Source organism: Somniosus microcephalus, chromosome 29 (assembly GCF_052327205.1).
Source record: "Somniosus microcephalus isolate GS21.2 chromosome 29, FLI_Smic_1.0, whole genome shotgun sequence".
NCBI classification, from domain to species: Eukaryota; Metazoa; Chordata; class Chondrichthyes; order Squaliformes; family Somniosidae; genus Somniosus; species Somniosus microcephalus.
The window spans coordinates 19,347,370-19,367,635 of NC_141015.1; the positions used below are offsets into that span (position 1 = coordinate 19,347,370).

The 20,266-nt window shown below is 45.2% G+C and overlaps 1 protein-coding gene across 2 annotated transcripts in view; it reads left to right on the top strand.

Annotated features, from left to right (window-relative positions):
- Positions 1-879: 879 nt before the first annotated feature.
- The window catches only part of LOC147098519 (paladin-like), a 214,348-nt gene continuing 194,961 nt past the window's right edge, over positions 880-20,266 (top strand). The window contains exons 1-4 of one of the 2 annotated variants that reach the window (XM_085970316.1): positions 880-988; positions 7,867-8,046; positions 14,941-15,105; positions 18,361-18,521. In XM_085970316.1, the coding sequence (XP_085826442.1) occupies positions 917-988; positions 7,867-8,046; positions 14,941-15,105; positions 18,361-18,521 (578 nt within the window). In that variant the 5' untranslated portion in view covers positions 880-916. Of the gene's footprint in view, positions 989-7,866; positions 8,047-14,940; positions 15,106-18,360; positions 18,522-20,266 lie in introns of those variants that run through there. The other variant, XM_085970315.1, reaches the window with a different exon arrangement.

The window sequence follows — 20,266 nt, forward strand, 5'->3', positions numbered from 1 at the left end:
CCACCCCCACTCCCACCAAACCCCCCCACTCCCCACCCCACCCCACTCCCCACCCCACTCCCCACCCCCACTCCCCACCCCACCCCACTCCCCACCCCACTCCCACCCCACTCCCCTCCCCACCCCCACTCCCCACCCCACTCCACTCCACCCCACCCCACTCCTCCAAACCCCCCCACGCTCCGCCCCGCCCCACTCCACCCCCGCTCCCACCCCCCCGCTCCCACCCACCCCACCCCACCCCACTCCACCCCACCCCACCCCCACTCCTCCAAACCCCCCCACTCCACCCCACTCCACCCCACTCCACTCCACCCCTCCCCCACCCCCCACTCCCCACCCCACTCCCCACCCCACTCCCCACCCCACTCCCCACCCCACTCCCCACCCCACTCCCCTCCCCACTCCCCTCCCCACTCCCCTCCCCACTCCCCTCCCCACTCCCCACTCCACTCCCCACCCCCCACTCCCCCACTCCCCACCCCACCCCCACCCCACTCCTCAAACCCTACCCCACTCCACTCCAACAAAAGTGCTTACTCCCTCACTGCAGTATAATTCTATTGATAGCCAGTAGCATGAAGAACAGCTGGCATGAGAGGACAAGAGGTGAGGTGTGCAGATTTGGGGGAGAAAATGGTCTTGACTTGCAGTTTAAAGCAGGAGAACAAACCGAGGCAAAGGCACAAAGATCATAGTGCAGACCAACAGATTGAAAAGACTAAAATAGAAGACAAGGTAAATCAGGAAGTGACTAGGTGCTAGGTAACACCAAGCTTGGATACAAGATATCAGAGAGATCAAGGAATGCTCATGGCTGCGTCTAGTGTATCCATGTGTCGATGGAATGCTGCTAGTCAGCTGAATTCTTTTCTATTTATTTCAGGTATAACTGAGGAAGAGTTTCAGATTCACGATGATTTGTTCAAAGCGAATTATACTATCGGGAGAATTTCCTGATAACTTGCCGGAACACTATCTTGTTCAGGTAAGACAAGAGTGTAAGTAAAAAGATGTCTCAGGATATGTGGTGTAAGGGGCAACTGCAGATGTTGTGGTGGGCTTCCCCCCAGTCTCCAGCCGGGTTAACCAGTGCTTGGTGTGGATTAGGAAGATCCCAAGTTTAATCGATTTTGATGATCAGCCATGATCTCCTTGAATGGCGGAGCAGGCTCGAGGGGCCGAATGGCCTACTCCTGCTCCTATCCTATCTTCTATGACTATCTGTGCTGAGCCAGATGGTTTCAGCTGGGCAGCAGCAGTATTGTAGAATCTTACAGCACAGAAGGAGGCCATTCGGCCCGTTGTGCCTCTGCCAGTTCTTTGAGAGAACTCTTCAATTTAGTTCCACACCCCAGCCTTTTCCCTATAACTCTGCAAATTATTCCTCTTCAAATACATGTTCTGTTGCCTTTTGAAAGTTCCTATGGAATCTGATTGCACCACCCATTCAGGTAGTGTTTTCCAGATCTTAACCCTCTGTGTGGAAACATTTCTCCTCGTTTCCCCTCTAGTTCTTTTGCCAATTATTTTAAACCTCTGGTTACTGACCCACTTGCCAAAGGAAATAGTTTCTTCCTGCTTGCTATATCAAAACCCCTCTTGATTTTGAATGCCTCTATTAGGTTTCCCCTTAACCTTCTCTGCTCTAAGGAGAACAATCCCAGCTTCTCCAACTTTCCACATAACTGAAGTCCCTCATCCGTGGTATTATCCTGGTAAAGCTCCTCAGTGCCCTCGCCAAGGCTTTGACATCCTTTCTAAAGAGTGGTGTCCAGAATTGTACGTACACAATACTCCAGCTGAGGCCTAACCAGAGATTTGTAAAGGGTTTAGCCTGACTTCCTTGTTTTTTATTCAATGCCCCTATTTACAAAGCCAAGTATCCCATACACTTTCTTAACCACCTTATCAACTTGCCCTGCCACCGTCAAAGATTTGTGAATATGAACCCCCCCCTCCGCCCCAGGTCCCTCTGCATTTGCACCCCCCTCAAAATAGTCACCAGTTAGATTATACTGCCTCTCCGTGTTGTTCCTCCCAAAGTGCATCACTTCACACTTATCCGTATTAAATTGCATTTGCCATGTGTCTGCTCATTTCACCAGTCTGTCCTCCTGAAGTCCACTACTATCCTGCTCACTATTTACTACATGGCCAAGTTTTGTATATATCGTAAACTTCAAAATTGTACTCCTTATACCCATGTCCAGGTCATTTATAATCCTAATACCAACCCCTGCGGGACCCCACGGCATACTTCTCTCCAGTCAGAAAAACATCTGTTTACTCTCTGTCTCCTATCCCTTAGCGAATTACGTACCCAAGTTACCATCGCCTCTTTAATACTATGTTCTTCTATTTTCCGAATAAGTCTGTTATGTGGTACTTTATCAAATGCCTTTTGAAAGTCCATATACACAACATCTACTGAACTACCTTCATCAACCCTCTCTGTTACTTCATCAAAGAACTCAATCAGGTTAGTCAGACACGATTTATCTTTAACAAATCTGTGTTGGCTGTCTCTTATTAACCCATGCTTCTCCAAGCAAGAATTAATTTGGTCCTTGACAATGGTCTCTAATAGTTTTCCCAACATTGACGTCAGATTAATTGGCCCGTAGTTACCAGGTTTATCCCTCTCCCCTTTTTTGAACAAGGGTGTAATATTTGTAATCCTCTAATACTCTACTGATTTGAAGGATTGTGGTCCAAGCTTCTGCTATCTCCACCCTAGCTTCCCTCAGCAACCTAGGATGCAGCCCATCTGGACTGGGTGACTTGTTAATTTTGAATGATGCCAACCTATTTAGCACCTCCTTTCTCTCTATTTTTAATCCTATCTCTACTTCCCCCTCCTCTACTGCGACATTAACTTCATCCTCTTCTTTTATGAAGACCGATGCAAAGTACTCATTCAATACCTCAGTCAAGCCCTCTGCCTCCACAAGATTTCCTTTTTTGTCCCTAATTGGTCCCACCCATCCTTTAACTATCCTTTACTTTTTTTATATGTAGTAGGAAGTCTACAACTGGTTAATCATTGCTGGGTTAGCACTAGTGATCACTATCCTATGATGCCTAATATGGATGAAAAGTCTGCCAGCATCCAGCACGTTGGCTCACAAGTGAAGAACTGCTGCTGGGGTGAGGTTAGGTACCGGAGGAATTCTCATGGCTATATAACTGCACCCCACTACGAGCCTACAACTTCACTATTCAGCCTTGGCTCAGTGGGTAGCACCCTCACCTCTGAGTCAGAAGGTTGTGGGTTCCAGTCCCACTCCAGGGACTTGAGCACAAAATCTAGGCCTGACATTTCAGTGCAGTACTGAGGGAGTGCCGCACTGTCGGAGGTGTCGTCTTTCAGATGAGACGTTAAACCCAGGCCTTTCTTTCTGTCTCTTTCTCTCTCTTTTTCTTTCTGTAGACAACGAGCAAGAGCTAAATTGGGATCAGCTGTGATGCCCAAGTGGTAAAATAGCTGCGGAGACTTGAGCCTAGATGTTCTGATCGACGTTATTTTAAACAAGTTCCCACAAGTGTTAAAATAAAACTGATCAGAAAATCTCGGCTTCTCTGTTTGGGTTCAGACATAAACAACACCCACTTGACGGGAAGTACTGAATGGCTGCTGGCACCTCTGTGCCCAGAATGAATCAGTGGGGTAGAAATTTGACATGGGCGGTATCGCATCGGCAGCCCATTATACATCCCGCGTGATATTCAGTTCCATTGCCTTCAATATCGGGCGGGGCGTATAACGGGCAGCCAGTGCTACACTGCCTGTTGTCTGCTACTGCCTAGGATCATTTTCTACCCCGGGTCTTCAATAGAACAGAAAACGGGAGAGCAGGGGCAGGAGGTGCTAATGTGTGCATGGTGTGGGGAAGGGAGGGAGGGAATATCGAAGGAATTTGCACAAAATCCCCAAAAAGAGCAACACTTTCCATTTACCGCACATTGTTTCATCCTTTGCCAAGATTTTATAGTATCTTACAGCACAGAAGGAGGCCATTTGGCCCATCGTGCCTGTGCTGGCTCCGTTAGTCCCAGTTGCTCGTTCTTTCCCCATTGCCCTGCAAATTTTTCCTTTTGTATCCAATTCCTTTTTGAAAGTTACTATTGAATCTGCTTCCACCACCCTTTCAGGCAGCGCATTCCAGATCACAACTCGCTGTGTAAAAAAATTCTCTTCATCTCAACCTCTACCTGAATGCAGTGCAATCGGTTTCTGATCATATTGCCATGTTAATGTGTGTAATACATGCATGCAAGAATAGTATGTTGCTTGGCTACTGTCAGCCAGTGCTATTTAAAGGGGCACTGTCTTCATGGGCTAGGTGGCTGGAAATTTATTCTTTGTTTTGGTGAGCGAATGAACAGCAACAGTTTTGTCACAATGACGTTACCTGCGAGTGATGCATCGGATGGGATTTTCACCATTGCTTCACACGTTTGTGAACATTTTCTCGTTTGTTTCCTTGTTGTTCCTCCTCCCCCCTTCCTATGGAGGCAATGCCTATTTAAGGCTAGAGTCCAAGTTGAGTGTTTGCATATTTACACGCTCCGTCACTGAGTCCTTTCGCAACATTTAAACTCCAGCGTCACAGCGATTTGAAGCAACATCTGGTGATAAACTGTCAACAGTAACGGGCTGCGCTGGCTCACCCTCCTGTGTATTAGTGATTGGATTGTGTACAATCTGTGGCACTTCTCAGGGCAACAGCATGACTGAAACCTCATGCGCAAAAAGAAAAGCGAGTGGGGTTGCAGTCCTGTGCACCTTAAGAGACACATTCCCAGGCCCCAGTGTAGACTATCGCTGATTCAGCTTGTTGACAGAAAGTTCCCAGTGGTTGTCCTTGTTAAGAATATTGTTATATTACAGTAAAAAGGTTCTTGTCTCTCAAATGAAAGAACCCCGAGGCAATTAAAATTCCTTTTAGTGCACTCATCATACACTGGAACAGGAGTAGGCTATTCAGTCCCTTGGGCCTACTCCACCTTTCAATTAGATCACGGCTGGTCTGTACCTCAACTCTATTTGCCCACCTTAGCTCCATATCCCTTGATACCCTTACCCAACAAAAATCGATCAATCTCGGTCTTGAAAGCTCCAGCTGACCCCACCCCCCCCCTCCCCAACAGCCTTTTGGGAGAGAGAATTCCGGATTTCTGAGTGGAAAAAGTGCTTCCTAATTTCGCTCCTTAATGTCCTAGCTCTAATTTTAAGATTATGTCCCCTCATCTTGAGTGCAAGTCTGCGCCAGTGTGGCAAACTCTGACAGTACAGGAAACTTTCGATTTACCGGCACCTAAATAACCGGAAATCTCGGATAACCAGCAAAATTCAGGAGTAGGTTCAGGTAACTTTTTTATTACTTGCCTTCCGCCATCTGTTGCTGTGCAAGGGTGTGGCTGCAGCTGTTGCTAAGCTACAGAGATGCTTGCAACTTGTGCCCATTGTTCTGAAGCCAGGGTTTGTTGCTTTATACGGAGCTCTCAGCTCCGTATCTTTTACTATAGCGTTCGGTTATCCGGAATTTTTGATGAACCGGCACCACGTCGGTCCCGTCCGTGCCGGATGAAAAAAAGTTTCCTGTATATTGTGCAGTATAAAAGCAAGCTTGACTTGAAGGAGGGGACTGAGGTTATTGTATGGGGGTGTATGAGATAGTTAACGGTATACGAAAAGTTAACCCAGAATATTACTATATAATATATATGAAATTAAACTGTTGGACGAGGACTAGGGGACACAGGTATAAACTAGTAAAAAATAAAAATAAAAAATTTTAGGACTGATATCAGGAAATCCTTCTTTGTACAGAGAGTGATTAACTTGTGAAATAAATTTCTAGCTAGAGCGGTGGAGGCAATAATCCTGGAATAATTTAAGAAACAATTGGGCATGACAGGATGGATGAATTAAGATGGGCCAAATGGCCTTCCTCATCTGCAATTATCTTCAGATATTGTGTTCTCGGATGAAATTATTTATATCTATAATTTCACATCAGATGTGGGCTTTGGGCGCATGTTAAAGAGTTTCTCTGGGCTACCCTGACAGCTCAGTGAGTAGCTGCAACACACGGTGTTAAACTGAACTGTCCAGAACTGAGGGTCACGGGTTTGATCTGTGCTTAATTCCTCCTTTCCTCCTCCCCTCCCTCTTTTTCCCCTTTCTTTCCTCCTCTCCCCTCCCTCCTTTCCTCCTTTCCCCCTTACCTCCTTCCTCCTCTTCCTTTTCTCCCCCTCCTTTCCTTTTCTTTTCACCATCCTTTCATCCTCTTCCCTCCCTCCTTTCATCCTCTTCCCTCCCTCCTTTCATCCTCTTCCCCCTCCCTCCTTTCCTCCTCCCCTCCCCTCCCCTCCTTTCCTCCTCTTCCCTCCCTCCTTTCCTCCTCTCCCCTCCCCTCCTTTCCTCCTCTCCCCTCCCTCCTTTCCTCCTCTCCCCTCCCTCCTTTGCTCCTTTCCCCTCCCTCCTTTTCTCCTTTCCCCCTTACCTCCTTCCTCCTCTCCCTTTCCTCCTTTCCTTTCCTCCCCCTCCTTTCCTTCTCTTTTCACCATCCTTTCATCTTCTTCCCTCCCTCCTTTCATCCTCTCCCCTCCCTCCTTTCCTCCTCCCCTCCCCTCCTTTCTTCCTCACCCCTCGGCCCCAGCCCCAGTGTGGCACTGAGTCATACAGACAAGGCAGGTCTCCGCTTCAATGCGTACTGAGTTTGCAGATCTCAGCTAGAACACATGGATTTCCTGCTCCTGATTATTATCCAGTGACCTTATTGAAAAATGCGTCGCATTGGGCATCCAATGTCAACCAGATCAGTCTCGGCTGGGGTGCCCTCCAGAGTCTTTAAGGGTGGAGGGACGGACAGGAACAGTTGTTACAATAACCGATCTGATAGCCAAGATCTGATAGCCAAGACCTATCAATGGGTGGGTAAAGGTTTGAAAACTAATGTTTGAAATCGTGCATTGAATTTTTTTATTTGAAAAAGTATTTAGTTATTCCAATATCTGTAAAGCAGAGATTCTCCTTACACATTGTTTGCAACTATCAGTATTTTCAATAAAATAAAAGGAGATGTTCCATCAATTCGATAGTTCCATCTTTTAGCTTCTAGCTTCCATCTTTCTGTGTAGTTGTCAATTGTTTGTTTGCAAAGTTGCCCTAAATTGAAGGGATTAATAAAGCAAAATCTTTGGCAGGGGATCTTGCAGTCAAACAATTTCACCCATCGCCCCTATGCTTGCTGACAGAGATTGGCTCCCGCACCAGCAACGCCTCGATTGTAAAATTCTCACCTTTGTGTTCAAATCCCTCTATGGCCTCGCCCCTCCCTACCTCTGTCACCTCCTCCAGCCCTGCAGCCCTCCGAGATCTCTGCGCTTCTCCAATTCTGGCCTCTTGCACATCCCCGATTATAATCGCTCCACCATTGGTGCCGTGCCCTCAGCTGCCAAGGCCCCAAGCTCTGGAATTCCCTCCCTAAACCTCTCCGTCTCTCTACCTCTCTCTCCTCCTTTAAGACGCTCCTTAAAACCTACCTCTTAATATCTCTATGTGGCTCGGTGTCAAATTTTGTTTGATGACGCGCCTGTGAAGCACCTTGGGACATTTTAGTATGTTAAAGGCGCTATATAAATATAAGTTGTTGTTGTTAGTCAAACTGTGGAGACTGGGTTTCTGCCGATTTTAGGCGAAGTTAAGGTGACCGATCGGGGACCCTGTCTGAGGGAATTCCTGGTGATCCATCTCTAACCACCGTCGTTTATTTAAATGATGATATCAGAGTCCTGCCACTCTTACTCGGTGTGCCTTTGGATTCGTCTAGAATTTAACTTTTTATTGTGTTTCAGGGAAAATATTTTATGGTTTGTGACATCTACAACAAGATAGATGTCTTGAACACTACCGGCAGCCACGGAGTGCCCAACTTCCGGCAGGCCAAGGGGAGCTATCCAGTGTTTGGAATGGGACAACCCAGTCTGAACGGTTTTAAACAGGTTCTCCAGGTGTTTCAGCAGGAAGGCTATGAGGTCAGTGCCCAGCTTTGTTTCACTTTGAATCTTTCAGTCTGTTGTGTGGAAACCCAATTCCACACAATTCAAGAATTTTGTCTAGTTGTTCAATGCTGTTGCCAAAAATTGAACTTCCTATGTTATTTTAGTAAGTGACCATCTTCTGTACAGGAATTGGTTATCAGAGCCAGTTCCTATTTTGCTTAGCACTATCTCGGCAGATTTGAAGGTGAAGCTGTATTAAAATGATTGACTAGCCAGGACATTTGGTCTTATTACAACATTAACCAGTTTAAAACAAATGGGGTTATCCCCAGTGTTAAAATAATACCAGTTGGATAATCTTGGCTAATGAGCTAAAATCATGACTCCTCACAAACTCTCCTACCCAAACTCATTGCATTTTGGGATATCGAAACTGTGAAACTCCTTCCTTTTAAAACCCGAGTTTAATGACACCTTGGCACCAACGTTCCCTTTAAGCCATGCAGCTGTCTGCCGGTCCCGCGCAGCCTGGGACTGGCTATTCGAATGTGAAATTTTGAGCATGCGTAAAGCTTTGGGTCGCGCCGCCCCTTAAAGGGGCTACGCACCCAAAAGAAATTAGGGGGAACATTGCTTAGCACTGCTTCCCCATTTACCTAGTCATCTTTTTTCTCTCGTTTTGACCTCGGTGGTACCCTGGGGTTTTGGTACTTCCTGTTAGTTCTATAATTTTAAAAAGGCTGCATATCGTGACACCACAAGTACCGGCCAGAATGGAGATGATTGGCTAATTCCCCTGTCAATCACGCCTATAGACCGCACTGCTGTAAATAACTGGGATTGATTTTGCGCACATAATTTGTATGTAACTATCCTCCACTCATTGCATTTTGCTGGAGAAATAATCCTGCTTTTATCAGGAGATTTTGCTGTAGTTTCGGTCATGAGTTCTGTTTGCTGTAGTTCGTAGAGATCTTTCTAAATAGGCCCTTTGCTGAGTAAATACACTGTTTGCTGTGAGTCCTGCCGTAAGTCCCACCCCGCCTCCAACTCATTGGCTGACAAGTTCTGTCACTACTCACTTTGTTGGCCTGGTGCTAGATGGGAGCAGTTCACGTGAATCCTGTCCAGCCCTAGAATTGCTGGGATTTCCTGCCCCAGGCAAGATGCAAGGACACCCCTGGTGTAGGCCCACTCCTGAAACTGACCCCTGTGGATAACCCAGTAATTTATTTGCCGGAGGTTAGGCCACAGTCACGTCTGTCGATTGATCTCGGTTCTTGATCTGGGCACTTTTCCCTGGATCTATGGCTGGTTGTTGTGGAAAACACCAATAAAACACATCCATAGTGCCTCATCAAGTCTTTCATGACATTCTAAAGCACTTCACCTTCAATGAATTACTTTGAAGTGCATCCATGCTATGTAGATGACTGCAGCAGCCATGTTTCTCATAGCAAGGCCTGATTAAACACAAATGAGACATTTGATCAGTTACTCTACTTCTGGCAGTGTTGGTTAAGAGAAGAATGTTGACCTGGATACAAGAAGTGTCTTCTTTGAACAGTGCAGCAGATTCTTAACATCTACTGGAACCTGGAGGCAGGGCATCAGTTCAATGGCTGAAGGGCAGGACCTTCAACAGTCCAGCACTCCCTCGGTACTGAACTGTCAACCTAGATAATGTGCTCCAGTCCAGGGTTTAAATGCACAACCTTCTGACTTCGAGCCGAGAGTACTACCAACTGAGCCAAACTGACACTTGACAACTGACAAAAAAGGCATCCAAAAGAACATGCTCAAATTGTTCTCGCCTGGCTACAGGAGATAAATGTGATTCATTGTAGACCAAGTGAAAGATTTGAATGACCTATGAATTCAATGCCGCCCAACAAAAGGTTAGGAGGGATCTTGTTGTAGTATATAAAATATTAACTTATTGTTAAAGGTAAATCCTGAGTATAATGTTAACATTAGGCCACATGGTAAGAACGGAGGACATTAATATAAACTAGTGAAAAAGAAATAGATCAAATATCAGAAGGAACTATTTTCATGTAAAGGAGATAAACCATTGGTAAAATTTGCTCTATCATTACAGCCTTAAGGCAGCATCATGAGGCTCTGCTGCTGACTTGGAGCTTTGCGAGGCGCAAGTCCCAGTTCTCCAATCTACGCGGACCAAGGAGTCAGCCTTGGGTCAGTGGTATCACTCTTCCCTCTGAGTCAGAAGGTTGTGGGTTCAAGCCCTACTCTAGAGATTTGCGCACAAAACCTAGACTGGCGCTTCAGTGCAGTGCTGAAGGAGTGCTGCACTGTCAGAGGCGCTGCCTTTCAAATGAGATGTAAAACCGAGGCCCTGTCTGCCCTCTGTTGTGTGAAATATCCCATGGTACTATTCAGAGAAGAGTAGGGAAGTTTTTTTGGTGTCCTGGTCAACAGTTATCCCTCAACCAACATCACTAAAATAGATTATCTGCCCATTTATCTCATTGCTGTTTGTGGGAGCTTGCTATGTGCGAATTGGTTGCTGTGCTTCCCTACATTATAACAGTGACTACACTTGAAAAGTATTTCATTGGCTGTGAAGAGTTTTGGCACATCCTGAGAATGTGAAAGGTGTTTCTTTCCTTCCTTTTCACCAAAATCTGGCAGCCAACCATGTTGAGGCAACAGATAGAGATAGGTGTGTTATCCTGTTAAACTTTGATTGACAGCTTAAGGTATCAACTAGAGATGCAACCTTAGGAATCCTTCATTCTCTGCTGAGCTCAGTCTTCCTATCAATAGGAGCGTGAAAAGAATGCATAACTGTTGGTAGATATAACGATGCATTCATATATTCCATTAATTGAATGTGTTACCAAACATGAACTGTAACATTTGTCTGGTTCCTACTTTTTTGTTGTTGGCAGAACAGGCTTGAGGGGCTGAATGTGTTTGATTATAATCTTGCTTGTAGAGTGAACCCTGCTGTATTAATTTGCTGCCTTGTTGCTGATGCAGTTGGTTCTGAGTGTTAGCCGGTGTTCAATGCCAGAGGGACAGAAGCCGGTTCAAGTCATGCCCTGGGTCACGTGGTGAGATATCAAGCAGAGATGGGATCTCCCAGCTGAGAGGAAGTGGGGGAGCGTGGAGGGTGGAGACATGGCAAAACAACAGAGGGAACAGTCATACTTGAATGGTCTATGGTGCCGCCTGAGGATACAGTAGCCTACTGGTTATGGTATTAGACGAACAACACTGAGTTCAAATCACACTATGTCAAGTTGTGAAGTTGAACTCAATAAATGATAAAAGGATAGTGAAACAGTTTGGGTGGAGATAAGGAATAATAAGGGGAAAAAAACACTAGTGGGTGTAGTCTATAGGCCTCCGAACAGTTGCAACTCTGTTGGACAGAGTATTAATCAGGAAATAGTTGAGGCTTGTAATAAGGGAACAGCTATAATTATGGGGGATTTTAATTATCATATTAACTGGACAAATCAAATTGGGCAGAGCAGCCTTGAGGATGAGTTCATTGAGTGTATTAGGGATGGGTTTCTTGAGCAGTATGTAACTGAACCGACCAGGGAGCAAGCAACCTTAGACCTGGTCCTGTGTAATGAGACAGGATTAATTAAAAATGTCCTAGTAAAGGATCCCCTTGGAATGAGTGACCATAACATGGTTGAATTCCATATTCAATTAGAGGGTGAGAAGGTTGGATCTCAAACAAGCGTGCTGAGCTTGAATAAAGGAGACTATGAAGGTATGAGAGCGGAATTGATTAGAGTGGACTGGGGAAATAGATTAAAGGGTAAGACGGTACATGATCAGTGGTGTACATTTTAAGGAGTTATTTTACAACTTCCAAAAAATATATATTCCACTGAGGAAAAAAGGGTGTAAAAGAAAAGATAGCCATCCGTGGCTAAGTAAAGTAATTAAGGATAGTATCCGACTAAAAACAAGGGCATATAAGGTAGCCAAATCTAGTGGGAGGATGGAAGATTGGGAAGTCTTTAAAAGACAGCAAAAAATAACTAAAAGATTGATTAAGAAAGGGAAGATAGATTATGAAAGTAATTTAGCAAAAAATATAAAAACAGACAGTAAAAGTTTCTATAGTTATATAAAAAGAAAAAGGGTGGCTAAAGTAAATGTTGGTCCCTTAGAGGATGAGACTGGGAAATTAATGGTGGGAAACATGGAGATGGCAAAAACACTGAACAATTATTTTGTATCAGTCTTTACAGTAGAGGACACTAAGAATATCCCAACACTGGACAAACAGGGGGCTCTAGGGGGGGGAGGAACTAAATACGATTAAAATCACTAAGGAAGTGGTACTTGGTAAAATAATGGGACTCAAGGCGGATAAATCCCCTGGACCTGATGGCTTGCATCCTAGGGTCTTGAGGGAAGTAGCGGTAGGGATTGTGGATGCATTGGTAATAATTTTCCAAAACTCACTGGACTCAGCAAAGGTCCCGGCAGATTGGAAAACTGCTAATGTAACACCCTTATTTAAAAAGGGTAGTAGGCAGAAGGCTGGAAACTATAGACCTGTTAGCCTAACATCTGTGGTTGGTAAAATGTTAGAGTCCATTATTAAGGAGACAGTAACGGGACATTTGGATAAACATAATTTAATAGGACAAACTCAGCATGGTTTCATGAAGGGGAAGTCATGTTTGACAAATTTGCTGGAGTTTTTTGAGGAAGTAACATACAGGGTGGATAAAGGGGAACCAGTGGACGTAGTGTATTTAGACTTCCAAAAGGCATTTGACAAGGTGCCACACAAGATTATTGCTCAAGATTAAAAAATCACGGGATTGGGGGTAATATTCTGGCGTGGGTGGAGGATTGGCTCTCTAACAGAAAGCAGAGAGTTGGGATAAATGGTTCGTTCTCAGATTGGCAACCAGTAACTAGTGGTGTTCCGCAGGGGTCAGTGCTGGGTCCCCAACTCTTTACAATCTGTATTAACGATTTGGAGGAGGGGACCGAGTGTAACATATCAAAGTTTGCAGATGATACAAAGATGGGACGGAAAGTAGTGAGTGAGGAGGACATAAAAAACCTGCAAAGGGACATAGACAGGCTAAGTAAGTGGGCAGAGATTTGGCAGATGGAATACAATACTGGAAAGTGTGAGGTTATGCACTTTGGCAGGAAAAATCATAGAGCAAGTTATTATCTTAATGGCAAGAAACTGGAAAGTACTGTAGTACAAAGGGATCTGGGGGTCCTGGTGCACGAAACTCAAAAAGTTAGTATGCAGGTGCAGCAAGTGATCAAGAAGGCCAATGGAATGTTGGCTTTTATTGCTAGGGGGATGGAATATAAAAACAGGGAGGTATTGCTGCAGTTGTACAAGGTATTGGTGAGACCGCATCTGGAATACTGCATACAGTTTTGGTGTCCATACTTAAGAAAAGACATACTTGCTCTCGAGTCAGTACAAAGAAGGTTCACTCGGTTAATCCCGGGGATGAGGGGGTGGTCATATGAGGAGAGGTTGAGTAGATTGGGACTCTACTCATTGGAGTTCAGAAGAATGAGAGGCGATCTTATTGAAACATATAAGATTGTGAAGGGGCTTGATCGGGTGGATGCGGTGAGGATGTTCCCAATGATGGGTGAAACTAGAACTAGGGGGCATAATCTTAAAATAAGGGGCTGCTCTTTCAAAACTGAGATGAGGAGAAACTTCTTCACTCAGAGGGTGGTAGGTTTGTGGAATTTGCTGCCCCAGAAAGCTGTGGAAGCTACATCATTAAATAAATTTAAAACAGAAATAGATAGTTTCCTAGAAGTAAAGGGAATTAAGGGTTACGGGGAGCGGGCAGGAAATTGGACATGAGTCTAGGTTCGGAATGGTCATGGCCCTGTGGGTAGTGGAGTGGGCCTAGGGGCCGTGTAGCCTGGTTCTGCTCCTGCTGTGTTCTAATTCTGTGTTAGATATCAAGAGATGGTTTTATTCCTGTTCCTGGCTGGGGTGGAGATCGCCTTTACAGAAGGTAAGTACTGTAGAAAATATAGGGACAGAGTGATCTCCTGGAAGAATTTCGATCGCCTAGATGGGTCGGAGAGGAATTTCCCAGATTTTTTTCTCCCAAATTGGCCATTGGGTCTTTATCTGGTTTTTCGCCTCTCCCGGGAGATCACATGGGTTCGGGTGGATGCAGAGTGATAGAAGATTTGAGGTTAGGATCAGATCAGCCATGATCTTATTGAATGGTGGAGCAGGCTCGAGGGGCCGATTGGCCTACTCCTGCTCCTATTTCTTATGTTCTTATGTAAATCTAGTCATTTGTGGGCTAGCACCAGAAAAATGACCATGAAAAGCTGCCAAATTGTTGTGAAAAAAAACAGTTGGTTCATTGATCCCATGGAAGAGAACCTGCCACTCCTAGCTAGTCTGGTCTGCATGTCACCCAATCCCACAATATGGTTGACTCTTGATGTCACTCTGAAGTAGCCTCAGAACAACTGGGAAGAGCAATAAATGCAGTGTTTCCCACAACCTGAGAGTAAATGTAGTCCCACCCCTTCCTCCCTCCACTGCAGGTGTCAAGGCAGACAGCCAAAAAACAAGATGACCTACGTCATACTGAGGCCTCGTCTGCTCTCTCAGGTGGATGTAAAAGATCCCACAGCACTATTTCGAAGAAGAGCAGGCAAGTTCTCCCCAGTGTCCTGGCCAATCTTTATCCCTCAACCTACATCACTAAAATAGATTATCTGGTCATTATCACATTGCTGCTTGTGGGAGCTTGCTGTGCACAAATTCTCTGCGTTTCCTGCATTACAATAGTCACTGCACTTCAAAAGTACTTCATTGGCTGTAAAGAGTTTTGGGACATCCTGAAGTCGTGAAAGGCGCCATGGAAATGCAAGCCTTTCTTTTTTATTAAATGTTCTTTTTCTTTGCAGGAAATTCTGTTTTTCTGTGTTCGTGAAGAGCCTGTGGTATTCTTGCATGTGAAAAATGACTTTATTCCATACACTCCCAGAAGCAAAGAAAATCTTCACGAAAACCTGCACGACCTAGGGAGAGATGTGAAAGTGGAAAACCTAGAGCTGACCATCAGGAAGGAGGTAGACTTGGATAGTATTCATCCTGAACATTTTACTGTAGCTAATATCTTCACTGCATGTGAAGTGCTTTGAAATGTTTGAGAGACATGATGAACTCTGCATTCCTCTAAATCTGGTCTCTTGTACATGCCCCACTTCCTTCACACCACCATTGTCGGCCATGTCTTCAGTCATCCAGGCCCTAAGATCTGGAATTCTCTCCCTAAACCTCTCCACCTCTCTTTCCTCCTTTTAAGACACTCCTTAAAACCTACCCCTTTGACCAAGGGTTTGGTTACCTGTCCTAATATCTCCTCCTTTGGCTCGGTGTCAGTTTTATGTTTGATGGAGCTCCTGTAAAGTGCCTTGGGATGTTTCATGACGTTTAAGATGCTATATAAATGCAAGTTACTGTTGTTGTTGATGAGGTGATAGATAAATGCTGGTGTGCTCTTTCCTTCCTTGTCCTGCATGCAATAGACCAAGGAAGAAAAATTCATCCCCTTAGCGCTGCCCGTTAATGCCCGTAGATGGCACTAATGTGGCAGTGAGATCAGTACCGACAGGGCGAGGCGAATCCAGCGTCGCATGCCAAATCGGGACCCCCCTGTAGCGCTGCCGGTAACAGCTATCGCTGGGGACCTCAATGCCAGGGAGATCGTGACATCAGTGAGTGTGCAACGTTCACTGAACGCCCGATTTCCCAAATTGCTTTTAGCCACTTACCTCACCGCCTGGAGTAAACACTGACAGGGAGAGCTGGCGTGCAGCACCAGGAAGCCAGCTGCAGGGACATTATTTAAAGGGATCATCAGTAATCACTCACACCTATCATGTTAGTGCAGGTTCAGTCGCGTTTTGTTAGTTTCAGCTACTGTAACAGTTTCATTATGTAATTTCAAGGTTCTTTTGTATCAGGAGTCTTGTGGCAAGTACAAAGTAGCTACATTTATTCTTCAAAGATTCAAATTGCAACACTTGGTAAGATTAATGGGGGCTGTACTGGCATGCTACTTCGCCCTCCAGGATCTACGGCGGATGGAGCATAGGCAGCGAGAAAGATGGGAACATGTGTGCAGAGGGAGGAGGATGAGGAAGAAGACTAGGAACAGGAGGGAGGGAGAAGGCAGCCGGACAATTGGGCTTCCGGATGGGCGGTCCGTGATGTAGTGTGCCACCTCCCTCCACATAGTGTGGCAGATTTGTGGCGAGGGCCTCCTGCCAGTTGGTGGGTGACGTAATAAAACTCACTACGCACTTGGTTTGAGCATAAAGCAAGGCTTTAATCAACTTGTTTCAGAACATGGAGGTCTAGTTGTACTTCACTAGTTCCTGTCTTACAAAATGTCCCTGGGCAAGCTGGCCCACGCCCGAGTATTTATACTCCTTGGACAGCGCCACCAGCTGGCCGTCCAGTGTTATTTCATGAGTAGTTTCTTTATGATGATGAGATTTATAATAGTGGGTACAGGACTGCCTGCCTTCTCTCTAAAACCAATGCCTCCAAAGCTTCATGGGAAAACCTGCAGGCGCTCTCCCTGGGGCAGCGATCTGCCATGAGGATTTGTAAATAAGTGCTACTTCTCCTTGTCCTTCCTCTTATGGTTGTTGAGGCAGCTGCACAGCCAACAATGCTGAGGTGCTGCAGCATCAATGAACCTCCCCTTTAAGTAGTGAAAAAAGCCTGTGGCAATCATGAGTTATGATTAGATGACACCCGATATTGGTCCATCTTTTAAATGTATCGCCAATGAGCTTGGGTTTTTAGACTCCAATTATTTTGTTGAGCAGTGAGGATGAATTTTGCGTGCAGTCTAGAGCATTTTCGCCTGGCGCTAGTTGACCATCTTGTGTCCTAATACCACCCATTCCTTGACTATAGTGAATTTCTAGCCCCAAATATTCATAAAAAGTTAAAAGTATAGTCATGGAAGATAATGGCCCAGAAATTCGGGTTGGGGGCGTCCCGCGGGTGCAAGCCCCCGACCTGCACTTACCTACCGCGCCAGCCGTTGAGCTGTAGGCCCGCGTGGGATTCCGATCCTGGGCCTCCTCCAACTGCTGGCGCGCAGTGCTTGCGTATCCCAGGGGCGCAGTTAGTTCGATGCGTCCCCTGGGATCATGTGGGCCATGGAGAGCCAATGGTAGTAGGGAAATGCCCATTCATAAGTTTGACAGGAAGACCTGTCAAACCTATAAATACTATAAGCCCCAAAACATCACTAAATCTTCAAATAATTTTTTTTTTAAATCACATTTTTAAAATAAACTATAAATTACATGAAATAACTATTTTAAACAATAATTTAAATTTTTGAAAAAATTAATTACATTTTCTAACGGGGCTAAAAATAAACTTACCTTTCTTTAAAGTATTTAAAAATAATAAACTTGTGGAAAAAATGTTTTAATTTTAATTAATTCACCACTTGCCTTGTAAAAAGCAGGCCTTGCGCCTGCTTTTTAAAAGTGTAACTCCTGGAGACTTACCCTCCCGGGAAACCTGCAAAAAAAACGTAAGTTCGATGCGCACGCGCTGCCTCTCCTGCGCACGCGTTCCACCTCTCAACCCCTTCTTTCAGGGGAACGGAAGTGCCGGTTTCCCGCGCATGTGCAGTGCATGCAGGAATCCGGCACTTCCATTGGGCCTACGGGTGAGTACCCCATGCGTACTCACCCGTGGAGACCCAAATTTCTGGGCCATTATTGCAGTATAATAGCATGTAAGGAATTAGGCACATATGTGAGATCTCAGTGAAGTTACATTTTAAAAATGTGTGAAACTTGAATTCCAGGATAATATGGTGTCATTACTTGAAACCCTCTCGATGTTGACTCTTGCTGAGTTTCATAGGCTCCAGTGCCATATCCAACTGATTATTCTTCATGTGCAAGCCTATACTGTGAATGTTGACTGTTGGAGCATCACAGCTAAGCCCAACCTGACAACCCTTTTCAGGAGGTGTCACTACATAGTGGTCAGCACTGGGAATTCTAGTTGATTTTTTTTGTACCTTAGGGATGGTGTGGCCAATTGTCCAACCCAACTGCTGCACCAGCTGCGATCAACTCGCTCGGCTCAATCTGGGCATGATAACTGGCACATGGGAACAGTGTTTGTGCCAATGGTGCCATCAGAGAACTTGGGCATACCATTGCACCCAAACTAACAGTGCTACCATAGTAACCAAAATGGAGATTGTGCCTAGTGAATATCGCAGCAATCACATGTTATTAGAAATTAAAATTATATATATTTTTGCTTTCAATTTTCAGCTCTATAATTTTGCCCGGTTGAATGGAAATATCAATTATGTCTATAATGACATAGAACACTTTAAGGATGAGCCTCAGGCCATTTGTATTCGCTGTGAAGAGGACATCCATGTAACAGAAGAGGTTTACAAACGACCTTTCTTTACTAAGCCTTCTTGCAGGTATGGAGCATGAGTTACTATGGTTATCCTAACGGTTAAAGATCCGATGACATGCAAGTTTGGGATGTTTTTTCTTGAAACAAATGTAGTCAGTGAGTCCACAACATCTAACTGCGACAACATACAACACTAATTGGGCACCCTCACCCTCACTCATAGGATGGTTGGGCTGGGATATGGTGCAAAATAGACTGCTGCTCCGAGGTTGCTACTCGAGGATAAGTAACTACCTGAGGGTACTTCCCTCAATGATTGGGTGGGAAAATTGCTCAGATATGTATTTCTTTTGTGCCACGAGATATCGACTAATTTCTAGCTTGATGGAGACCTAGCATCTGTACCCTCCTCAGCAGAAGACAGCAACCTGTAAGGCAAACTAAGGACACAGATAAGAAGCGCTTCTAATGTATCCCTTGGGGCGGTGCTGTGCCAGAGGCATGGTTTGATTCTTGGTCTGGAATGAGGGCATTACTGGAGATGCTACAATTACCTTCAAGAATCACCAGAATGGGAGAGGAAAAATATGTCTAGGTTCGTGCTCATTGTCCAATGGCCTTGCTAGAATGAGTGACAGGGGCGGGACTGGACTGGGGACAGGATTGGGATCAGCTGTGAAGCTCCCCCTCAGTTTAGTCGCCTGCCTGCTCTTTCTGTTCAGGCTCGCACATGAAGACTGACAACTTGGGTGAGTTATTGAAGGGCTGCAGTAACCTTGGAACTGTACCCTAGCACACTGCCGAGAAAAGGGGAGAACATATGTTAAATGACCATGGTGAAAGACAGATCTTTTTGTGCCTTCTTTCACTGACACTCACATAGGTAAAATGTCCTGGCCTGGGTGAGCCAGTCCTATGACCATCTCACTCTAGGCTAGCATGCTGCCATGGCATAGCCCAAGGACTTGTATCCTGGCACCCATACCAGTTTGGAGTGCGGGAGGGGGAGGAACAAAACAAAATGTGCAAGAGGGTAATTTTTGACGTTTGTCAGGTCATGTTCACAATGTGTTGAAATCTCCCTGAGGAAAAAACAAATGTTTGAACCAAAGCCCTAGTTAGAGTTGTTTAGTCTGATTTCACTGATGTACCTTTGCAAGATGCCACAGCGCTCTCTCTCTCAAAACTCTAGACATTTCCATGTTTATGTAAAAGAGATACATTTCCCACTGTTTTACTGGAACCTTCCTTTGCTGTTTATTTTGAACGTCCTACGTTACATCAGGTGCCTGGAAGGGAACACGTTCTGTATAAGATGTCCGCTTGGCTCAGTTGGTAGCACTCTTGCCTCTGAGCGCCACTGCATGACTTCAGCCCACGATCCAGCCTGACACTCGAGGGAGTGCTACATTGCTGAAGGCGCTGTCTTTCGGATGACACACTAAACCAAGGCCCCAACTTTGCACATCGCAAGGTCCCACAAATTAGTAATGAGATGAATGATCAGTTAATCTGCTTTAAGTGGTTGAGGGAGGAATGGGTGACCCGGACACCAGGAAAACTCCATGCACTTCTTCAAACCTTTCTTGGCATCTTTAATATTCACTTGAACAGGCAAATAGGACCTTGGTTTAATGTGTCATCCGAAGGACAGCACCTTCAGCAATGCAGTGCTCCCTCAAATGTCAGGCAGGGTCATGTGCTGAAGTCGTGGAGTGGGGTAAGTGGATGATGTTTCTGTGGCTGTGCAGAGCCCTATTCCCCAGGTGGCTAATGTTTAATATTCAGAGATAGGTGGAGCAGTTCCAA